This window comes from Podarcis vaucheri, assembly GCF_965113315.1.
Source record: "Podarcis vaucheri genome assembly, chromosome: 17".
Classification (NCBI taxonomy): domain Eukaryota; kingdom Metazoa; phylum Chordata; class Lepidosauria; order Squamata; family Lacertidae; genus Podarcis; species Podarcis vaucheri.
In genome coordinates, this window is record NC_138755.1 from 20,988,664 (window position 1) to 21,010,656 (window position 21,993).

The 21,993-nt window shown below is 39.5% G+C and overlaps 1 protein-coding gene and 1 long non-coding RNA gene across 3 annotated transcripts in view; both read right to left on the reverse strand.

Annotated features, from left to right (window-relative positions):
* BRD10 (bromodomain containing 10) overlaps positions 1-21,993 on the reverse strand; it is a 39,257-nt gene that overhangs the window by 9,443 nt on the left and 7,821 nt on the right. Inside the window, exons 2-5 of one of the 2 annotated variants that reach the window (XM_082204488.1) lie at positions 16,477-16,677; positions 7,779-9,175; positions 5,200-5,276; positions 2,809-2,898 (exon numbers count right to left, since the gene is read on the reverse strand). In XM_082204488.1, coding sequence (XP_082060614.1) covers positions 2,809-2,898; positions 5,200-5,276; positions 7,779-9,175; positions 16,477-16,677 — 1,765 coding nt within the window. The remainder of the gene's footprint in view (positions 1-2,808; positions 2,899-5,199; positions 5,277-7,778; positions 9,176-16,476; positions 16,678-21,993) is intronic. The other variant, XM_082204489.1, reaches the window with a different exon arrangement.
* On the reverse strand, positions 13,721-16,468 carry LOC309522191. The gene is made up of 2 exons (XR_014214963.1): positions 13,957-16,468; positions 13,721-13,808 (listed from the first exon to the last, which is right to left on the reverse strand). It is a non-coding gene; the product is annotated as an uncharacterized lncRNA (long non-coding RNA).

The following is a 21,993-nucleotide window of genomic DNA, read 5'->3' on the forward strand; positions in this document are numbered from 1 at the left end:
GACCTGCCGCCACTACTTGTTAGCAATCTTGTTGCTTGGTAGTGAACTGACCCACTGGGCCAAGTAAGCTCCCTTACAAATTTGAACGAAGCAGATATGTTGACATTTAAATGAATTATATGCTCAACATATCTGTGACCTATCTCTGCTGTTTTCCATACCTCTTTCTTAGCAGATTCCCAATTCTTCGCCTAGTTATGGCAGGCCATTGACACTTGTCAAAAGTTCAAAAGAGGTCGCTTTAACTGCCAATCAGCAGTTACAGGGAGCCCTTTGAATTCCTTTTGGAGTATGCAGTGAAATCTAAGTGAATGGTCTAGAAAATCTGAAGGTGAACATAAGAATATGGAACTTAGGCCTGGATGATGTATTGATACATTGCCCAGGACTGGTTTGATGGTGCCTTCAATTGGCAGTATATTGAGGGTGGAGTTTGCCTCCACCTGACTCCCTCTGCTGCCAGCACCTGGTGCTCGGAGGGAGGAACAAGCTGCATTGGCCCCGCGAACAGCCAGGGTGAAACTGCCAAGGAAGCTGAGGCAGTTTCACCCTGGTGCCTTGCGGGGCTGATGCAGCTTGGTCCTCCCTCCACTTTTCAACACTGTGATGTATCACTGGTGATATACATTGCGATGCTGAAAAGCTGACTATTATTATTATTATTATTATTATTATTATTATTATTATTATTATCATCATTACTACTACTATTACTACTATTATTATTATTTGAATTTATATACCACCCTGTACCCGGAGGTCTCAGATCACAGAACAAAATCAAAATATAAAACCACAAAATATATAATCAAAATAAAAGCAACCCAACCCCCCCAAACCCCCACATTTTAAAAGGGCATAGGATGATATCACCCAGCCCTAATGATAATAGATTTAAAAAGCAGATGGAATATGGAATTTAATACTGCATATGAAGCCTCCGAAAGGGCAAATATTTTGAAGCAAATTTATTAATAAAAACAAATCAACACAGACCTGGTGTGGCAATGGCACATGATAGGACCCTAAATTTAGGTTTAAATGCTCATGTGTGTTTAACAGCACAATCTTAAATCCATTTGGTTCAACAGATACAGGATTTGAGTCCAAATGAAACTGTCCTGCTTTTAAGTTCTGAATATCAACTTGCTCCTGCAAATACCTAATGGTGACTTAACTGAACTGAAAGATGTGTGTGTGTGTGTGTATGTATGTGTGTTTTAAAGCAGTGTTTAGAGAAAAAGTATCGTGAACTGAGATGTCAGCAATGCAAGGTAAGAAAAACATAGATTGCAGCTTGGATGAAAGATTAGGGATGGAAAACAAATACAATATAGAACTATTGTAGATTAATATTTAACTAGAGTGAGCTTGCCTGCAATTTCTATCATATTGTAAACACAAAGCAGGCAGAAGTTGTACATATGGATTCTAAAGTGCTTAGGAAAAAGACTGCTGGACTTTACACCTGAAATGCTATTCTAGGCACACTTACTTAGAAGCAAGTACCATAAAACTCAATGAAGTCATATTTTTGAGTAAACATGCATATGATTAACCTGTTAATCTACATTCTACCACAAAACAAAAGTACAGAAAGATGTATCAACTACTCTTCAGTAGAGTAAGTTCCACTGTGCAGTTAAATTATTTATTCTTCAAGTTCCATCCCATGCAACTCCATGACACATATACAAATACACATATACAGTACACAGGAACAAGTTAATATCTATGAAACAAGCAGGTTGGGGCAGCAGTTTTGCCACAAATACACACCTTTGCCCCATTCAACAGATCTCTTCCACTTAACAGTAAAGTAGTAGCAGGAACATTTCCCTGAACCTGTAACTACTGAAAAAGATGCAGGAGCCTGACTGCATGATTTGCAATTCTAAAAGCCATTTACAACCATGAATAGTTGTATACCTTTGGAATCAACCTTTCGACATCTTATCATTCTAACAATTCTTTCAAAACTCTTGTAATTCAGTTGGATGATATCTCAGTTGGTTATCTCAGTATTCACTGAGCAGAATACAAGTTATATCCACATATCGCTAGAGCCATGGAGCATGACTAAGTTTACTTTCACTCTAATACAATATGAGATGACATATAGGCTCACACATGGTTTTCTCTTAGATTCAGGGTGGGAAACAAAACTGGAACAGTGTGCTAGGCACCATATGAACGTGATACGGCCAGCAAGGTAACAACCTAAATTCAACTGATTAGATAAAGGGCAGCACTTCACAAAACAGCAGTGAGAGTAAAGAAGAGGAACACCTTATTGGTTATATCCAATGAAGTTGTCCTGTTTGTGCAGGAACTTCTATCTGGGGCACCGAGAAAGAGGGAAAGTTCCATTGTGCAAGCAGAAGTCCTTGCACGAATGGATACAGCCCTTTGTCTACAGCAGTGGTTCTCAATGACCGATGGGGGTGTGTGGGGGGGGGTGTCCATGGTACCATTCACACAACAAAAGCTACCATAGAGATATCAATTTTTTTTCAAAAGTAGGGAGTTCATGGCTTGGCTTTTGAAAAACAGGGGGTCTGCAATACTTGGCTATTCGGGAACCACTGGTCTACAGAGCTAGCCACAAGCCAACTTTTATTTGACTTTAAAAGCCCTAGAGTATTGCTCAAACACTATTGTTCTTCCTAATAGCTGGTAAGAGGCCACAGTGGAAACTTTTAAAAAGTTTTCCATGATTCACCTGGAGAAGGCACAAATTAAAAACACCTGTAAGTGGTAATCCATCCAAACATGTTGCATTTTAAAAAAAGAAAAAAGTAGACATACCGATTTCTTTTTAACATTCTCCACATCTTTGAGTTCATTCTCAATTTTTCTAATTAATTCCCTGAGTTCATCGAGATTAGTGCAAATAAGCTGAAATAAGAGGGGGGGGGGAAAGATAACATAATCAAGCAGGGAGTTTTAAAATATGTAATACGTTCAGTAAAATTTGATACATATTTATTCAGAAGTCAATGGGTCTGACCGGCTTCCTGCTTTGCAGGTCTTTTCCCACCTGGCCTGGGAGGGAGCCTTGACTAACTGTAGCTACAAAAGCTGAGGCTGCTAAAGAGATTCTTGGGCTGGGGTATTGCTTATGGGAGCTGTTGCTGTTATTGATATTAATTTTTTATCTTTATTATGATTTATATGGAATTTGTTCAATCTGGCTGTATATTTTTTGATATTTTATTTATTGTTTATGGCTACTTTTGTTATGTGTTGAATTATGTATTTTTTCATGTTATAAGCCACCTTGAGCAAGGTTTGAACTAAGAAAATATGGCATACAAATATAATGATGTATGTATTTGGCCCTATGTTAAGGGTGTTCTACCAAATCACATTCCACTATTAAAATGAGCAACGGGGGACAGTCAGTTCTATGGCATCCGAAGTTAGAAAATAGTCAATGGGTTGATTTGAAACTTGCAAGTGTAGGAGACATAGGTTTGAGGATGCCAAATTTGGGAGAATGAGTTTTAACGAGAGACTTTGGCTAGTTCATCTTTCTTCCATAAACTTTGCTGTTGTGGTTTTGGGAGAAATATTTTCCCATCTGTATTGCGTCTTTTGGGAAATGGTTTGTTGTGTTAGGTTAAGGGGAACATCTTGACTTGTAGTTTTTATTAAAAAGGCATTTTGATAGCCAATGTTAATAAACTGAATTTAATAAGTGTGTCCAGCGCATATGCTCAGTATAAACATGCTGTGAGAATGGAATGCAGTGTGGAGTTGAGAGTGAATGACCGGCATGGAGGGTCTGTTGGAAAATTACAGAATGTGGCTGTGTGAGGGACAGAAAAGGACTTGGGGTGGGAAAGGAGATGAAAGGTAGAGATGAAAGTACTCAAAGGTCAGGCTTTAGCCTTTAATAGTTTGTAACATTCAGGGAGAAAAAACAAGGGAGAGATTCAGGAGCAACTGTGCATGCTTTATCTGCTGAATTTATATTTTTCTGTTGCAACTTTTGAAGACTAGGACTGCCATGTGGCCAAAAGAATCTTAGTTAGGCCTGTTCCTGCACCTTTAACAACCATGCAACCTGCAGAAATAAACCATGGTGAATTTAGGGCATGGGTACCAACATAGCTAATGTGAACTGGTTGTTGCAGGCAGGAAAACAGCAGTAGCCAGTAAATGTTGGCAACCCCATTAAAGACCTAGGAGCCAGGTTACCAAAAAAAAAGTTGACAACTTTTTCTGGCTCCCACCCTTTTTGACTAAACCTAATAGGATACAAATATCACACTACGGTGATCATTCCATAAAGGCAAGCATTTATATTTGCCAGATAGAATAATCCCCTCTCTTTCCTCTGCAAACTCCCAACCTGCACAGAGCCAGTTCTGGGGAGTATGGGGGACCTGGTGTGGAAGGAGAGGGGGAAAGCCCTGCTGCACAAGTGGAAGCTCTTGTGCAGGGCTCCACTGATGGGACTCATAATCTAGTAATTTTGTCAACATAGGAGAGGAATTTCCCATAGAACAACAGTGAATTCATTCTCCCAGTGTGGATCCTATGTAGCTAAAACAGCGCCACACACAAGAGGGAATTGTCCAATCTATTGGTTCCACGAGTTGTTAAAACTGAAAACACTGGCATAATTTTCTTTTTAAAAATCCTAACATTTATAGTGACTGTCAGTATCAATTGGCATTTCCCAAAAAACAATTGGGAAAATATATTTTTACTTTAGATATTAGTGCTTTTTCATCACAAGTGAATTTATTCCCTTCTAAGTTATTTGTCTATTCATCTATGATCCATAAACAACACATTCCCCACTCCCCCTGAATCCAAAAAGCAGCACTACATGTTGCATTGCCTACTGTTCTGAAGGTCAGGCAACCCTGACTTTTCATGTGTGGCTTTTCATGGGATGAATAGATCTGGTTGGAAGACACCCCATAAAAGCCCTAGTTATTTTGCATGAAACTGCACACAGCCCTTTTGGATTCTAGCTGTTGTAATTCTAGTACAAATCCTAGTATGTTTTACTATCAGTATCAACTAAAATATACATAACTGAATATGTATTAAGTCAGCTTAATTCAGTTCATCTGTCCCAGTAGAGAAAAACAAAATGCTTTTTCTTGGCTTTCTGCCTTCTACTACATGAAGTACAAGAATTAAAACAGTGCAAAAATAATTAAAAAAACAAGAACCACTTACCTGAAATTCTGGAACAGCAGGCTTCGTAACAGATTTCCTCTTCTTTGTAACTGCTTTTTTAGATATTGATTTCTTTCCTTAAAGGGAGAGAAAAAGATTGAATTTGTCGATATCAAGATCCATATATTCAAATTACATAAAGTCTTGAAAATTAAATGGTAACAAAGACTGTGTAACAACCAACAAACTGTGATAAGTCTCTCTTCAGGAAGGTGCATTTGAGTAGTAACCTTTGCATAAAATTAGACATACAGGAAGTTATTTTAATACTTTTTAGTAATCCTTCTGCTCAAATTCCATATTGTGACTCCTCCTCCCATATGAAAACTATACCTGCCTCTTACAATAGGCTCTCTATATTCATATTCCCAAGAGAACTATATATACATAGGCCTGACCGTTGAGTCTGTTGACTCTGAAAACACGCTTAAAAAACAAAATTTCCAAAAATCTTATACATACATTACATTTGCACCTTAACAACCTATACTGCTCTCTACCTGCAAAAAGCTTGTCAGCTCACTTGCCAGGAGTCAACGCCTAAAGCTTTCAAAAAGACAAACATCCACAGTCCTCCGCATTTGCACAACTGATAAGAGCAGAAATCCTTCTTAGCCCTAAAGCCAATCACTTACTTTGAGTCATCAATGTGCTTTGCATACAGCAAATAAGTATTGAAGGAAGTCAATCAGCCATACAGCTGTATAGGGACCACTAAAAACAGAGGATACACCCTCCTATTTAACAAAATACTTTATATTCATGAAGGATCTCCCCTCTGGAGTTGTGTACAACAGGGTAGCAACATAGAGTTTGGGCTTCATGTTAATGATACCAACAAGCATGCATCTATTGTAAGAGACGTTCAATAATCCCTATGATAGGCAATATCACTCCCATTGTTACCTATTTATTGTTCCACCTGACAAAAGATAGGTGTACAGAATTGTCTCTCTCTTGGGACAACTCCAGAGAGAAGGGATGCTAACTTCAACTCCCCAGGGATCATAGAAAAATAGAAGAATTACTGAAAGAAGAATTTTGTAAATAGCAGTGACTAGCCGAATGGTTCCAGGAAAACAAAGGAGCAGAGTGTAAGGGCAACAATCATAACCTGTTTTTATCAATAGCACTTGATTTTTCAGAGATCTATTGTCTCTTAATATTTGGGAACGATTTAGCATCATGGCTAATCAACGTAAGATACGTCTAACATCTACTCATTTGTCTAATTATTTTTCAAAGCCATGTAAGTTAGCAACCATCACCCCATTATATGGTAATGCATACCTTAATTGTGATTATGCATTGTACGAAAAAAAAACAGTATAGTATTTCTGTTTTCAACCTACTGCCAATTGCACTGGGTGGATGATCCTGATGTTCTGGTGTTTGTGGGGGTGGGGAGAACACACTTTCTAAACATTACTTATATTTTTAACAACCTTTTATTACAATGTCTGCATATGAAAATTGTTGCAAATTATTTCTGCTGCTCTGTCCCTTCTCCTCTCCCCTTCTCTCTCTCACACACTAAAAGGCTCTTTTTAAAACCTTATTCATTGCTCCTTCTCCCACTGTCCACACCCAAATTAACTGCTCATTATCCAGGGTGGATAATGAGTGGTGACTTTTCCTGCTCCTCCCACACCCACACACATTGTGGATCTTGCCTGAATAACAGAACCTGAAAACTTTCCACAATTTTGTGACATTTTGTTTGGTCTTAATAAAGGTTACTTTGTAACTGGATTGTGGCTCCCATAGTCCCCCATTTTTTTCAATTTAAAGCCACAGGGTGGGGTGGCAAACTAGATCAATGAAAGACACATAACTCCTTCTCACTCCCCAACCCAATTCAATTTACCAATGTAAACTGCGCTAGTATTTGCCCTATGAGGAAAACTATATTGATACCTATGTAGCTTCATGCTAAAGAACTCCCCAATGACTGACTGCCAGTTGAAGCACCTGTAATATTTCCTTTGTAATCTGGAATTTTCATTCCATCTTCTGTGAGCAGTCAGGTATTTTTTACCACAGGCTACTAAAACAGGGACGCGGTGGCGGGTGGGTTAAAGCCTCAGCGCCTAGGGCTTGCCGATCGAAAGGTCGGCGGTTCGAATCCCCGCGGCGGGGTGCGCTCCCGCTGCTCGGTCCCAGCGCCTGCCAACCTAGCAGTTCGAAAGCACCCCCGGGTGCAAGTAGATAAATAGGTACCGCTTACCAGCGGGAAGGTAAACGGCGTTCCGTGTGCTGCGCTGGCTCGCCAGATGCAGCTTTGTCACGCTGGCCACGTGACCCGGAAGTGTCTCCGGACAGCGCTGGCCCCCGGCCTATAGATGTGAGATGGGCGCACAAACCCCAGAGTCTGTCAAGACTGGCCCGTTCGGGCAGGGGTACCTTTACCTTAACCTTACTAAAACAGGGCTGGGAAAAGCAATGTAAATTCCTAAGTATCAGAATCGTTTTTTTAAACGAGCCCAAATCAAATGTTTTAAGTACAAAGACACTTAAAATTTTTTCACAGCTGTGCATGCAAAGGACCGAAATAAAGGTATTTGCTCAAATCACCTTACCCGATTTGTGCTTCTTGTGTTTGGCTTTCTTCTTCATCATGAGCAACTTATTCTGGATCTCAGGTTTATACGATTTCAATGAGTGGAGGTGAATCTCACGCTTTCTCTGAAGGCTTTCATTCAAAATATCTTTCAATTTCTTTTTCTTCTTTTTCTTTTTCTTTGCTCGCACTTTAGTAAACTGTAGTGTTTTGTTTTCTACAGAATTCTCTGATGTAGCTTCTTTTGCAACTTTGTGGCAATTCATGTCTGGATTGTCGCTGTGATTCCCATTCACATGCATCTGGCAAGTTTTAAGAGTGTTCTCCTTTAACGGGGTAGTCTCGGTTTTCACTACAGAAGATTCACCACATTTCTCCCCATTTTCCACAACCCTGATTTCTCCCGGGCTGAGGGGCCCCCCAAAGTTAACAACATCTCCTGGAACAATGGCTTTATCTCGATTTTCTTTATAGCAATCTATTGTAAAGTCACAGTCCCTACGAATTTTCTCTTCACAGTTGGAATTTGTGTCATTTTCTGGGGCCACATCCAAACAGTCCAAGTGCATCTTTGCTAAGCCGATATTGTTTCCAGATTCTGCCCTTGTGCAAGGCAGCTCTTCTTTAGCGCTAAGTCTAACTTCGCCGTTGCTTTTGGAGACATATTCACATTTCACTTTCTCCAGTTTAATCCGCGGTACTCTTCTCACCTTAATGGGAGGAGCTGGAAACTCAGGGGCATGAAAAGGTTTCTGCTTGTAAATCCGTACATCTGCACCACAGAACTGTGGGAAGTGAACATAGGCATGCTCTAAGTAATCATAGCCCAGTATCACCTCCCTGCACTCGTGGATAGGCTGCCCGAGTACTGCATCTTGCACATCTTTCTGGGTCTCGTACACAAAGTCACAGAGGCCTTTCAGCAGCCATACCTTTTGACAAAACAGGAGCTCATGAAATGGTTTTTCCTCCAAAGGATTAATTTCCCCAAGGACTTTAAAAAACTGAGGACAAAGACCAAGTTTCTCTGCGCAGCTGTCAGGATTGTCTGTTTGCCCCACAGCTGTATACCACTGCTGTACTTTCTGCTTAAGTGCTGCTTCCCAAGTCCTGTAAGGAAGAGTTGGCCTTCGATGCAAGGTAGATCTCCGATGAGGAGGACTTAACAAAGAAGTCATTATTTTAGACAAAAAAGCGCTACACTGAGGCATCAGAAGGCAGCGTTCTAGCTCATAAAAGACTATTTCAGGCAAATTTAAAATATGCTGTGCTAAACAAAGGAAATGACCAATAGCTGGGATTTCCCACATGTTTTCCATCCGAGTAGGTGATGCTTGGGACAGAAGAGACTTCTCCCATTCTTCAATTTCTTTTTGGCTAGCTTCTTCTGCCTCTTTTCTTTCTTGCTCTCGAAGCCTAAGAAAGGAAAACAAGTCAGGTTTAGTATTAAAGGCAGCAAGAAAAAAATAAAAATAAAATGTCTATCTAAAAGCAATAAAGAAAGCATACTTGGAGAAATAAAGATTTTTACTGACTTTGGGTAACACCACAGAGCTGAAATATATAAATCCAGGTGCTACTGAAATGGTAGAGACTGGCACTTATGTGGCCCTGTTGCTACTGGTCATGGTAGCTATTCATCAATTAACATGTTTAAAATCCTAATCAGATTCAACTGTTTTGATATTCTATTCTCCATTTCATATATTTGTTATATAAGTTCTACATGTCATACATAGTTCTACAGAAAATGGAAATGCAGCAGAAGACTTTTACCCTTTCAGTTCTTCCACATGCACACCATTAACCAATAAGAAAGAAGTGGTGGAACCTACAACAAAATGTTGTGGTGTATTCCTCCTTCTAACAGTAGTGCTGATGCTCAGGGTTTCAGTCAATCTTTCCCTTCAAGAACACCATTCAGCCTCACCTCTTCCTGTATTTTCTGTTTTACAACTGACACAGCACTCCATGGCTATTAAGTATGCTCAATTCTTGTTGGGATATTTGGATGTGTCTATGGCTCACCTCTCCTAAAGGGTATGGGAGAATGTGATGCTAACATCCAATACCAAGATGGAGGTCTACCAGGCTTGCGTGTTGAGCATGCTGTTTTATGGAAGGGAGTCATGGGCAACTTACAACCACCAGGAACGATGCTTCAAAGCCTTCTACATGCACTGCATCAGGAAGATTTTGGGCATCACATGGCAGAGCAGAGTCTCAAACAAGTATGTGCTCTCCCAAGCCCACAATCCCTGCATGCTTTCATGCCTGTCTCAAGCGACGTCTACACTGGCTTGGTCATGTCCACAGAATAGACGATAGCAGGATCCCAAAGATGTACTCTATGAGGAGCTGCCTTCAGGCACCAGGCACGTTGGCATACCAGCTCTGCATTACAAAGATGTCTGCAAACATGACATGAAGGCTGGCAAATCAACTCCACTGTGTGGGAATCCTTTGCAGATGACTGCAGTGTCTGGAGACCGGCAACCAGGTTGTGCATCCATAGCAGTGACCAGACGAGTAATGACGGCTGGAAGGAGCACACAGAGAAGAAATACCATGCTGCATCTACAGCAGCACAGCCAGACATCTTCATCTGCCCCCTTGCAACAAAACATGTCTCTCCTGTATTGGTCTCTACAGCTGTAGAGTTGACTTCACCCCCAAAGGCACACTCCTCTATTGTCTCCTGAGACATATGGATGCCAACAACTGTGCCCCTGGTTCTTTTTTTAAAGAGCTTTTTTGTACTTCTGCTAACATCAGAGCTCCTCTGATCAGGCAGATTATTCCTCAGTGTCCCTGCCATAGTTACAAGTTTGGCAGTGCTCACCATCACAGTTTGCCATTAGAGAGAATTATGCCAAAAAGTTTATAGAGCACGATGTTATAGAAAATGGCTATTTCTCTTCAAATCTATACTGCATTTAACTCTGCCTCATCAGCCTAGGAGAAGGAAAGGAAATGGGGGCTATAACTTGTGCACAGCGCACTTGCTAAATTCTGATTGGCAGTCTACTTCCACAGGAAGTGAAGTGCTGTGCCTGGCTGCCATAGTGGCACTGAATGGATTGCCAGGTCTGAAACCTGGACTTGCCAGAGCCGCCATTTCAATCCGCCACTGGCCACAACATGCACACAATGGGGTGGAGCCAACATAATTCACATGATGGTGCAGATGAGTTCAAGCTCAAAGGCCCAGAGCACTGCTGAGCATCACCTTCAGGCCACTGTCCCCATGTTTATGCCCCCTGAGCAGGCATGCAGTCTGTTCACAACAGCAGCCACTTATTAGCATCATTAAGCAGCAGCCCAGGGCAGAGACTGGCAGTAGCCTGGCAAGAGTGGGCCTTTCTGGGCTCTAGCACTTGTCCAATTATCCTGTGTGCTGAAACCAAGCCTTTATAACAGTCATTCATGTTCAGCTGTCTATAATTTGGACAATTACCAGCGTGAAATTGGGGGAGTTATCATTATAGATCAGTGATAGAGCACGTCCTTTGCAAACAAAAGGTATTCGGTTCAATCCCTGGCCCCTCTAGGTGAAAGTATTGGGGTAAGAGTGAGGGAAAGACCTCTGGCTGAGACCCTGGAGAGCTGCTGCCACTCAGGGTAGATAATAGTGGGCTAGACCGACAATAAGTCTGGTCTGGCATAAAGCAGCTGTCTATGATCCTAAATTATACTCCACAATATCTACAGGCAGGAGCCATGGGGCCATTAGCCTGCGGGTAGAGACAAAGAGAGAAAAGTGCTTATACGGCAAGTCAATTCTTGCTGTTCAATAAAGAAATATTAATTGTTAGAACACACAGCATTGTTAATTGCCTCGCGTGCTCAGGAGCAACTCCCACTCAAGTTGATACGACTTGCTTCCAAGTAAGAGTGTGCATGACTGTTCCTACACACACACACCATGCTATAAACTAGAAAGACATGCTTGTAGCTAATGATGCTTTGCGCAATAGGAAAGCACTTCCACTAATCCAAGGTGTTCTCTCCCCACCTCTCTCTTCCTGCTACAACCACTGGTGTCACACTGCATGCCATTCCAAAGGGGCCCTTGACTATCAGGAGCAGCTTTTCAGCAGGCTGCAATGAGGAAAAGAATAGGAAAGCCGTGCTTTGCAACCAGAGTTACGTTTTGCCAATTTCAGCTTGATTTTTTTAAAAAAAGTTTTTTATTTCATTTTATGATGTACAATTGAATCTTGATTAAAGGTAGAATTTCATGACGACTTGGATTTCAGTATCTTACTTTGCTCTCATTTAGAAAAATATCCAGATCAATAAGCTAGGCTGAATACAGCATTCTTAAGAGTCTCCAACTACAAATAATAGAAAGTAATAGTGCTTTAACTCTGACTTGGTCACATCTTAAACTCAAAATACATCCTTTTTTATGATTATAAAACTTTAATGTTCATTCGCTTTCCCCATAACTGTATTCACTTATATATTTCAAATTTGTTTTTAATTTCATTTGTAACCAGATATTACACTATAAACATTTACTATTTTCAGTAAATGGAACATAAACATTTCCTCCTTCGGGGCACTATCTAAATAGCTGGTTGAGTATGTTATAGGAAAATTAAGCTGCTTTCACAGCTGTGAAACATGTTAAAGCAAACAAATAAAAACAGCTTTAATAGATCGGATTCCAACCTAGTGTCTAATCAGTTTCTTAATATGACCGACTGGCATTATTTGTATTGTGAAACCAGGCATGTTGACAAAGGATCCTAAGGGCTGGTGCAAGTATAATTTGACCTAAAGGCTAACCATGGGTTTGGTGCTCCTTCTTGTTCTTATTTTTCTTCTGCAGCCAGAAAATTTAGGGAAATTTCATCCTGGCTTAGAACTGCATCACAACTTCTACAGAAAAATTCCTGAGATGATAGATAGATAGATATATGTAATATAACAAACAGCTATTGTACCAGTCTAATTCATCACTTTCAATGCTGTAATTAACTTCTTCAAATGACTATCTCTAGGAAGCATACATATATCTCTTTCAAAGCTCTTTTGATGTGCTGGAATTAATATGTAAAATTCTCACTGGCTTCTCTATTTGTTAAGATTTAAATAAGCGGATCACATGCTATTGTCATTTTTTTCAAAGGGTTACAGGTATTTCAAGGAAATACAACTTTGAATTTGTTTAAACAGAGTGTTTGAACCAAATTAACAGCACAATTCTATACATGCCTACTCAGAAGTGAGTTCCACTGAGGTCAATGGTAAGTGGATGCTTCCAGGTATAACAAACTGGAGCTTGTTTTTATGTCAGACAGTGGCCTAGTTCTGATTATCATTATAAGCCAAGATATGAGCAAGCCTTGTGGGCACAAATACAGCCTCTCGTCTTCCTCTTTTGCAGGGGCAGTAAACAAACTAGAACTCTTTAATTAACGATACTCTGTTAAGGTCAAGCAGGGAAACTAAGTCAGGACATGAAGCCATACTATGAAGTATGCTTAATATTCTTGCCTGCTCCAAGGCTGGTAACCACAGTTTCCCAGTTTGTACAAAACTTGAAACTATTCTTACTGAAAACTTCCTGGCTTATTCACTCACATGAAGAAGCCACATGCACAACCAAAAGGCTTGCTAAGATCTAAATGTGGCTAATGCCAAACTGTGGTTCGTTTAATCTATGTTTTAGTGAAAGGTGTCAAGAGCAAATAGTTTTAAAATGATGAAACTGAAGTTTAAATGCTTCCAATCTCATACCCTATATGCCAGGAGGGAAAGGGAGCCCAAACCTGAGATTCAAACAGACTCATTCCCATAATGCTAGAACATTAAACTATGGTTAACTATGTATACTTACTAAGTGCAAGTGGAGCATGTAAAATCAGAACATGGAAAACTTTCCATGTTAGAAAACACTACAAAAAAAGCCCAACCATGCCCAAATAAATCACAGCGTTGAAGGGCAAAAAGCAATTTTGAAATACTTTTTATTTACTTTTTTAAAAAGATTGATACTCTGTTGCTAAACAAATTCACTTAGAATAGGTCAGATACATGTCTGCACTGCCTCCCCACCCCGACTGCAGCTCTTTCTGTTGCGTCAGAGGTTTCTGCGAAATGTTTTGTGAGCAACTTGTCAGGTAACATGGAAATTTAGAGTGGTAAAGTTTGTGTGTGTTTCAAGAGTCCTTTGGACCTCAGCCTACTTTTCATCCTAATTTGGCATCACATGACCCATTCACACACTGCTACACAAGAGTTTGCTCTTTCATGCCTGAAGAGTGAATTCCAAATGTCTTTTGAAAGTTGATGTTCCACTTCTGTGTGCCCCCAGTGAATCCTTTCACACATAGAGCCTTCTGTGCCAGCAGCCAAAGGATGATCATGTGAACTGTCCACAGTTGAACATGTAGCAAGAAACAGAAAGACTAATACTAAGGTATTACCGCAAACATCAGAACTACACCGACAATGCGGCCAACTGAATGCAGTGACGATATTTCCCTTCAACAAGTCACTAAAAGAACCAAATTAACTTACAAATATATATATATATATAAACCATTTATAGCAAAAATTGAATCCATCTTGTAACCCTCTAAAATACTGCAAGAACATCACTGCCAAACACATACCCACCCATCAGCAAGAAGAGAAAGCTTAGGCCTCATGGCATGCGACTGATGTGCCTGAATTCTTACCATTATAATACAGATAAGGGGACTTATTGATAGCACAGAAACTAAAATGCAAGGTAGAACAAAGCTGATGCATATAGACTTTTCTCAAGTTTGAATCTTAATTTCACATACTAATATTTATGGGATGTTTAAACAAAATATTAAGTCTTTTAGCAGTTCAAATGGTTAGTTGACACATGGCCACTTGTTCCCCCACGACATGCTAAAGATTAGATAGACACCTTTAATATTCAATAAAACAAAACAGAAGTCTAACAAGCCACCCCTTAGAAATTATTTGTTGCTCTTCCACATAGCACTAAAGACAACATAGCACACTTTCCCAGGTACTCCTTTTGGCATACCATACTCAACTTTACTGTAAAATAATTATTGCTGAGATGTTAAAATACATTTTTATGTGTGGGGAGGGAATGAGTGTTTGAGAACTAAAGCAATGTGCAAATGCATTTGACAAGTTCTGTCCTGACATGATAATGCCTTGTGAAATGTGCCTCCCTTGTAAAACCTGAATTCTCCATATATGGCTGCAATTCCAGCCAAGAATCACAGGCCTCAAAAATTGCAGTAGGGATCCACCTGCTTCAGTGCAACAACAGTCCAATCACCACCACATTTACAATTCTTACTACAAACATAGGTAAGTCCACACAATGAATAATTGCTTGTACCACATCCAAGCACCCAAAGCATGCATCACCACCAAACTGTCAAGATCAATAATCTAAGCAAAGCAGAATATTTAATTTAATCTCAGTATTTGACCAGTTGGGTTTCAGCAAAAATGTCAATCTGTATATATTGGGGGGGGGGGGGGATGATTTGTGTTGACAGAATTAATGTCTGCATTATGTACTTTTCTCTCTGTGTGTGTCTTTGTACTATTCCATGACGAACAATAAAAATCAAGACATAGTTTTGTTAAAAAATCTAACACCATTTAGTTTCAAGCTAATGCACATACACAGCTTTCTGGATGTTGAGGTGGAGTTACCATGACATGGAGAAAATGTGTCAGAAGTGTCTTTTTTAGTCAGGTGTGTAGTTCTGGGATACAGTGTTGTCAGACTGCCATTTCCACACGTGATGCATGATTCAGTGACAACACAGAAAACTGGTGTTACAGCCAGGCCACTATCACATTTACCTTGCTAAAAACCTTTCTCCTGCTTCCCCTTCTGCATGCCAATCACGTGGCAGGATGTTTTAGTATTATTATATACAAATTCAAATGAAATTTGTATTTTAAAAAACGATTTCTGAGAAAGGAGTAAACATTTGCCATTAAGTCACAGCATTTTCCAACTATGAAGAATTAGAACAAATGAGAACTGTAGCAGGGCAGTGAAGCCCATCTTCTGAAAGAAGTGGAAGTAGGAGAAGAGGCCTTCATAATAATTGACGTTATTTAATTGCGGAAGCAAAGCAAGACAGTCGGTCTAATCAGTAACTTCGCCTATGTTTCAGTCTCTCTTTCCTTCTCCACCTTCCCAAAATATATACAATTTCCCCCACATACCAATATTATCCATGGATATCAATTCACCATATTAAGAAAAGCAAATTAAGTATTGTTTGATTGTGTTCTGATACCTGGATAAATAATGATAAAATTCTAATGAAACTGAGAAGGTAAATACTCTCCCTGCAATATGAAGTGCTTTGCTATAAAATATAGTTTTAATAGACACAAAATGACAAATACATTACAAAACAACAGAAATGTGATAATGAAATGCAAGGTAGCATATGAAGGAGAAGACATAGAATAAAGAACAGAACCATGTGATTCTTCTTATTCTAGACTGTCAATATACTTAATTCACAGGACACATTTTCAAATGCTTGACTGCCTAAATGTGATGTTCAGTTACATAGAACTCCTAGGCTGAGAAGTCAATTTCGAGGCAGAAATGATGGGGAAGTGAGTGGTATGTTTGATCTCCCAAAGTAGCAAAATTGGGGAGGGGGGGTTGAGGTTGGGGAGGAAAGAACAGCTAAAAACAATCCACTTTTGCCTTTTACCTCTTTTCTTCTTTTGCTCTCAGTTGCTCTTCCTGTCTCAGAACCTGAACCATTACGGATTCAAACACGCCTGTGGTCAAGCCTGCTAAACTGCGTGGTGTTGAACGCCGCCTTGTTGAAGTACAAGCTGTTCCCTTCTCATCTTCCAGCCCACAGAACCCTTTAGATGTTACTCCTATTGCTGTCTTCTCTCTCAAATGCCTTGAAAGAAAAATCAAATCAATGCACAAGAATATTTTTCCTGACCACCAGTAATCCAGCAGCTACACTTTTAAAACTTATAGAAAAGGGCCAAGTAAAATAAATACTCTTCAAGTAGTATGGCTGCACGTTTTCTTCATGGTAGAAGATGCTTGTTACTTAAAAAGAAGAAGAAGAATCTGGATTTAGTGCCATCATTTGGAATTTGAAAGTAGATTCTCTCTTTACAATAAAACAATGTTCTTCTGAGGAAGTAATCAGATTTTCTCAAATCAGTTTCCATTCATCCTTTTTGGACAAGTGTATACAAAAAAATACACAAAATACTCTGAAACACAATGCAATCCTGCTAAGATAATGTTTTCCATATTTTAGTAGCACAGGTTCAGTTGACATGCTAGGCCAAAGCACGTTTAGAACAGCATGAGAGTGAAAAGAACGACAGAGGAGCAAAACAGCTGTGAGCTCTCCCTGGGAACCCACATTTGCTTACCATTCAACTTAACATCCTGGTTTACACAACACAACAGCACATTCTTTTTTGTTCAAGTTTATACACCAATCAGAATGATTTAAAGAAACTTCATTCAAGTCAGACCATTTGTTCATCCATCGTAATACTGCTACTTCAAACCATGGTTTCTGGTTCACACGTTTGGAAGCAAACTTTGGTTTGCTGTAACTGTAGTCCTTACGATCTGGATGTTACAATACAGCATAGTTCATCATAACATCCAAATCTATAGGGAGGTATGGAATTGTTAAGTACATGAAGGGAGCAGAAAGAAAACAAATCCAAATTTCATTCATGATAGCCAAGAAGAGGAGGAGGGGTTTGGATTTGATATCCCGCTTTATCACTACCCGAAGGAGTCTCAAAGCGGCTAACATTCTCCTTTCCCTTCCTCCCCCACAACAAACACCCTGTGAGGTGAGTGGGGCTGAGAGACTTCAAAGAAGTGTGACTGGCCCAAGGTCACCCAGCAGCTGCATGTGGAGGAGCGGAGACGCGAACCCGGTTCACCAGATTACGAGTCTACCTCTCTTAACCACAACACCACACTGGCTCTCACACTGGCCAAGTCATGGTTTGGCTGTGACATCAGGCTTCTGCCTGCAAAATGCCTTCCTTTATTATGGCCTCTTTGATAATGATATATTAATTTTAATTAGGCATAGAACACGAACCCCATAAATAAATACCATTCCTATTTTCAATGCCAGAACTTTTGTATTGTTTTTAATATTTGATGTTTTGTGTTTTTGTGTGTGATGGAAGCCGCACACAGAGTGGCTGGGATAACCCAGCCAGATTTCATAAAGAATAAAATTTTGTTGTTACAACAACTAAGTTGAAAATGGATATTGTGCTATATGAATCCAAATTGTCCTTAGGTGAATATGGTTCCTTTCTTATGTATTAATGCAATGGTTGCCACTTGCGTAGAGTTTAGCAAAGTGTTATTATTTCCTCTAAAACTAATGAACATTTTGTACATTTTTTCAGAAATAATGAGTGATGGAGTTCTTTCCTATATGGAAGCTATTTATAGTTTTGTCATGTCACTGAAAGTAGGTTAGAAAGTGGGGTGTCCTTCTCTTATCCTGTTAGCCTGGAGTGGTATTCTTTTTCTTATGAGACAGCTATTACTCTCTCTTTCTGAGGTGACATCATCCATAGGTAAAGGGTAAAGGGACCCCTGACCATTAAGTCCAGTCGTGGCCGACTCTGGGGTTGCGGTGCTCATCTCGCTTTATTGGCCAAGGGAGCCGGCGTACAGCTTCTGGGTCATGTGGCCAGCATGACTAAGCCGCTTCTGGCAAACCAGAGCAGCGCACGGAAACGCTGTTTACCTTCCCGACGGAGCAGTACCTATTTATCTACTTGCACTTTGACGTGCTTTCGAACTGCTAGGTTGGCAGAGCAGGGACCGAGCAACGGGAGCTCACCCCATTGCGGGGATTTGAACCGCTGACCTTCTGATCGGCAAGTCCTAGGCTCTGTGGTTTAACCCACAGCGCCACCCCCCTGACATCATCCATACATCCAGTAAAATTCTGGTAAACCAGATGCTCCTGGAAGAGGATTTGAAGTGAAACACTTTAGAAAAGTGCATAAGATAGATAGGGACACCTCCGAGGTGTGGGCAGAGCTACAATGCTTTGCGGCCGGGTTTGGTGGATGTATGTGTCGGTCAGCAATACGTAAAAAGGACCAAGGCTACTGCATATAATCTAAGTTAGAGCATGAAGATCTGCAATGCACATACTTCCTCCACTGCCACCTCTATGAAGCACCATCTTGTAAATGCATGTATCTGGTCCTCCAATTTTCCCTGTGTGTACATGGGTGTGTTTACATGCACAAAGACGTGCTCGTCCAGCATTGTCTGCTGGACCCTGCTGCAACGTCTCTTCTGAAGCAGAACAGAGGTAGGGTGAGGTGTCCACCCAATTGCCGCAGGCAGTGTGTAGTCCATTTTATTAGTTTGTTTCTGGTAGCAGTGTGATAAGCCAAGATAACACCACTAAGAGTTTAAAGCCTTGATGCTTAAAAATCAGAAGTTTCCATTCCACAAACCTGGATTCCACCCACCCTGTGAATAAACTCTCACCACCATCTCTTTCTGCTTTTCATGGAATGCATGGAATCTGCCATCAAAGAGGGCACTGATCAAATAGTGCCCAACATATTAAAATAACGCTCACTTATACGACCATCTTATGACTGTCTACTCAGACAAAGTCCACTTCTGTTCAGGGTGGCTTACTTCCTGGCACAAATAAGGGGACATACAAGTCATCTGAAAACTTGAAATCTTTATCAGTCATCTGTAGAAATACAGAAGAGGAAATACAAAATAGGTAGACAGTCATATTAGAAAGCTTATCTTAGGGATTTCCAGAATACTACAGTTGTGTGGCAAGGATGAATAAAAAGAAGAACAATTTTCCCCTTATTTATCTAGTCACCCTTAGACCTGACACTATATGGTTTATTAGCCGTTTTAGTCTTAGCAAGTTGCAAGCGTGCATGGGATTGCAGACTTTAATGAAGCTTTATAACATTTTATCTTCCTTTAGTTTTGAATTTAGGGGTGTATCCAAACTAAATTTTAATTGGATTAGATCAATTGAAATAAATAGACATGTCAGTCACATCCCTTAATTTAAATGGGTCAGCTCTGGGTATGCCTAATGTTGAATACAACCCCTTCTTCCTAGATTTTAATCCCCCCCAAGGTGGGAGATTCTCTTATCTTCTCTGTCCCAATCCCCCTTGTGATTTATCTCTTTTTCTTTTTCTTATTCAGTAACACAGGAAAAACTCTCTCTGATTTATTTATTGCTTGCCTGTTCAGGTTTAACTTGTTATGACCACAGACCATTATACTGTATCTCTTTTGGGGGACACTATTACTCTGTTTGTTTGCTTTTTAAAGAAAAAATGACTCTTATATCCAAAGTATGGGTAACTTATTGTTGGCAAAATCTGCACCTCCAAAGCTCTTCCTGCTGGGACTAATGTACAATATATACAACTAGAAAATGAATATAGAAGATTATTGCAATACAGTATATGATCACAGCGGAGATTGTTATAAGCACATTATTAGCTACTATAGAATAATTGTTATTGAAATTAATGGATTTGGCTGAGCTGGAAAAGTTGATGTGTTTAATTAGAGCAAAATCTTTGTTGACATTTATTAATGATTGGAAACCCCTTATGGATTTTTTTGAGCCAAAAAGATAATGAGCTCATGATATCTGGGTTTGAAGAATGAAAATAAAGTTGGTTTATGGAAGATAGAAGAATTGGATGTTATTAGGGAGCAGGAGTTTTGCAAATGTTTTTAAAGCTGAGAGGCAGAGAGTTGGAAGTTTCTTTTCCTTTCTTCTTTTTTCTTTCTTTTAGTTTTCATGTTAAAAAATGCTTGATATTTGATGTTGACCTCTGTATATTGTTTTTCCTTTGTCTTTTTTTCAAGCTTTAATACCCTCCCCCAAGAATCTTATGAGTGTCTGATTTGGATATTATTAAACATTAACTGAAGTTATAAATATTTTCATGTAATGTTTTACACACATATATCAAAATATCGTTACAGAACATTGTTATCTGTACAGTATAAAAAAGGAGATATGCAAACTGAGGATAGCATATTACACATTTTTACAGTTTGCACAAGATAATTTACTGCAAACAAATGTAAGGTTAATTCCCACTTCTCTCTTTTAACAACACTATAATGAAAACATTATATTTGGGGTACTCATTAAAGAGATAAACCAGGCTACAATCCTAAGCACATTTAAATTGAATGAAGCTGTTTCTGAGAAAACATGGTTGGGACTGAACCTTATTATTGAGTTTACATTCATAGTTTATATTTCTACACCCCCTATACCAAGCAATCTGTTATGGTGCTTATAACTATTTTCAGAGAACTAACTATTCATTACGTCACTATGGCTTTCCCACAAGATATAGTGACGGAAACCAACTTGTTGGCTTTTAAAGAGAGAATTAGCCATTTGGCTAGTTAGCTCTTGATAGCCTTGTCCTCCATGAATTTGTTTTACGTTCTATTTCCACTGTCAGAGGCAGTATGTCTCCGTATACCATTTGCTGGGAATCACAAGTAGGAAGAGTGCTGTTGAACTCAGGTCATCCTTATTGGCTTCACAAAGGCATGTGGCTGACTACTATGGGAAGAAAATGCTGGACTAGATGAGAATTTTAGTCTAATCCAGCAGGGCTCTTCTTATGATGTTGTTTTTTAATCTGCCTTCTGGCACGTCAAACTTGTGTTAGCATTTATCATGAAACTTTAACCATCCTCAGTAGAGAAAGGCAAAAGGGAAACTTTTCGCTCCATTGTTTTATATGTAAAATAAATCTATCATATTTTGAGCAAAGCATCCAGGAATAATAATAATAATAATATTTTATTTATATCCCGCCCTCCCCAGCCAAAGCCAGGCTGAGAGCAGCTAACATCATACAAGTAATACAATGCATAAAAACAAGCGATCAATAAATTGAGATACATCCCACAATTAATTCAAACAAATTAAAATTAAAACTGGACAAGGGGGAAATTAATTTCTTTCTCACTAGGTATTAAATTCTCTCGACTTTGCTGCCTGATTGTTAAAAATAGTGTTAAATGCAAATTGGTTTTTTTTTTTTTTTTACTGTATTGGACTGTAGTATAAACAAAGAAATGGGCATACAGCTAATTTTAAATGCAATTGCTTGTTTTCCCACCCAAACCTTGTGTTAAAATGCAAATCAGATACGTTTAATTT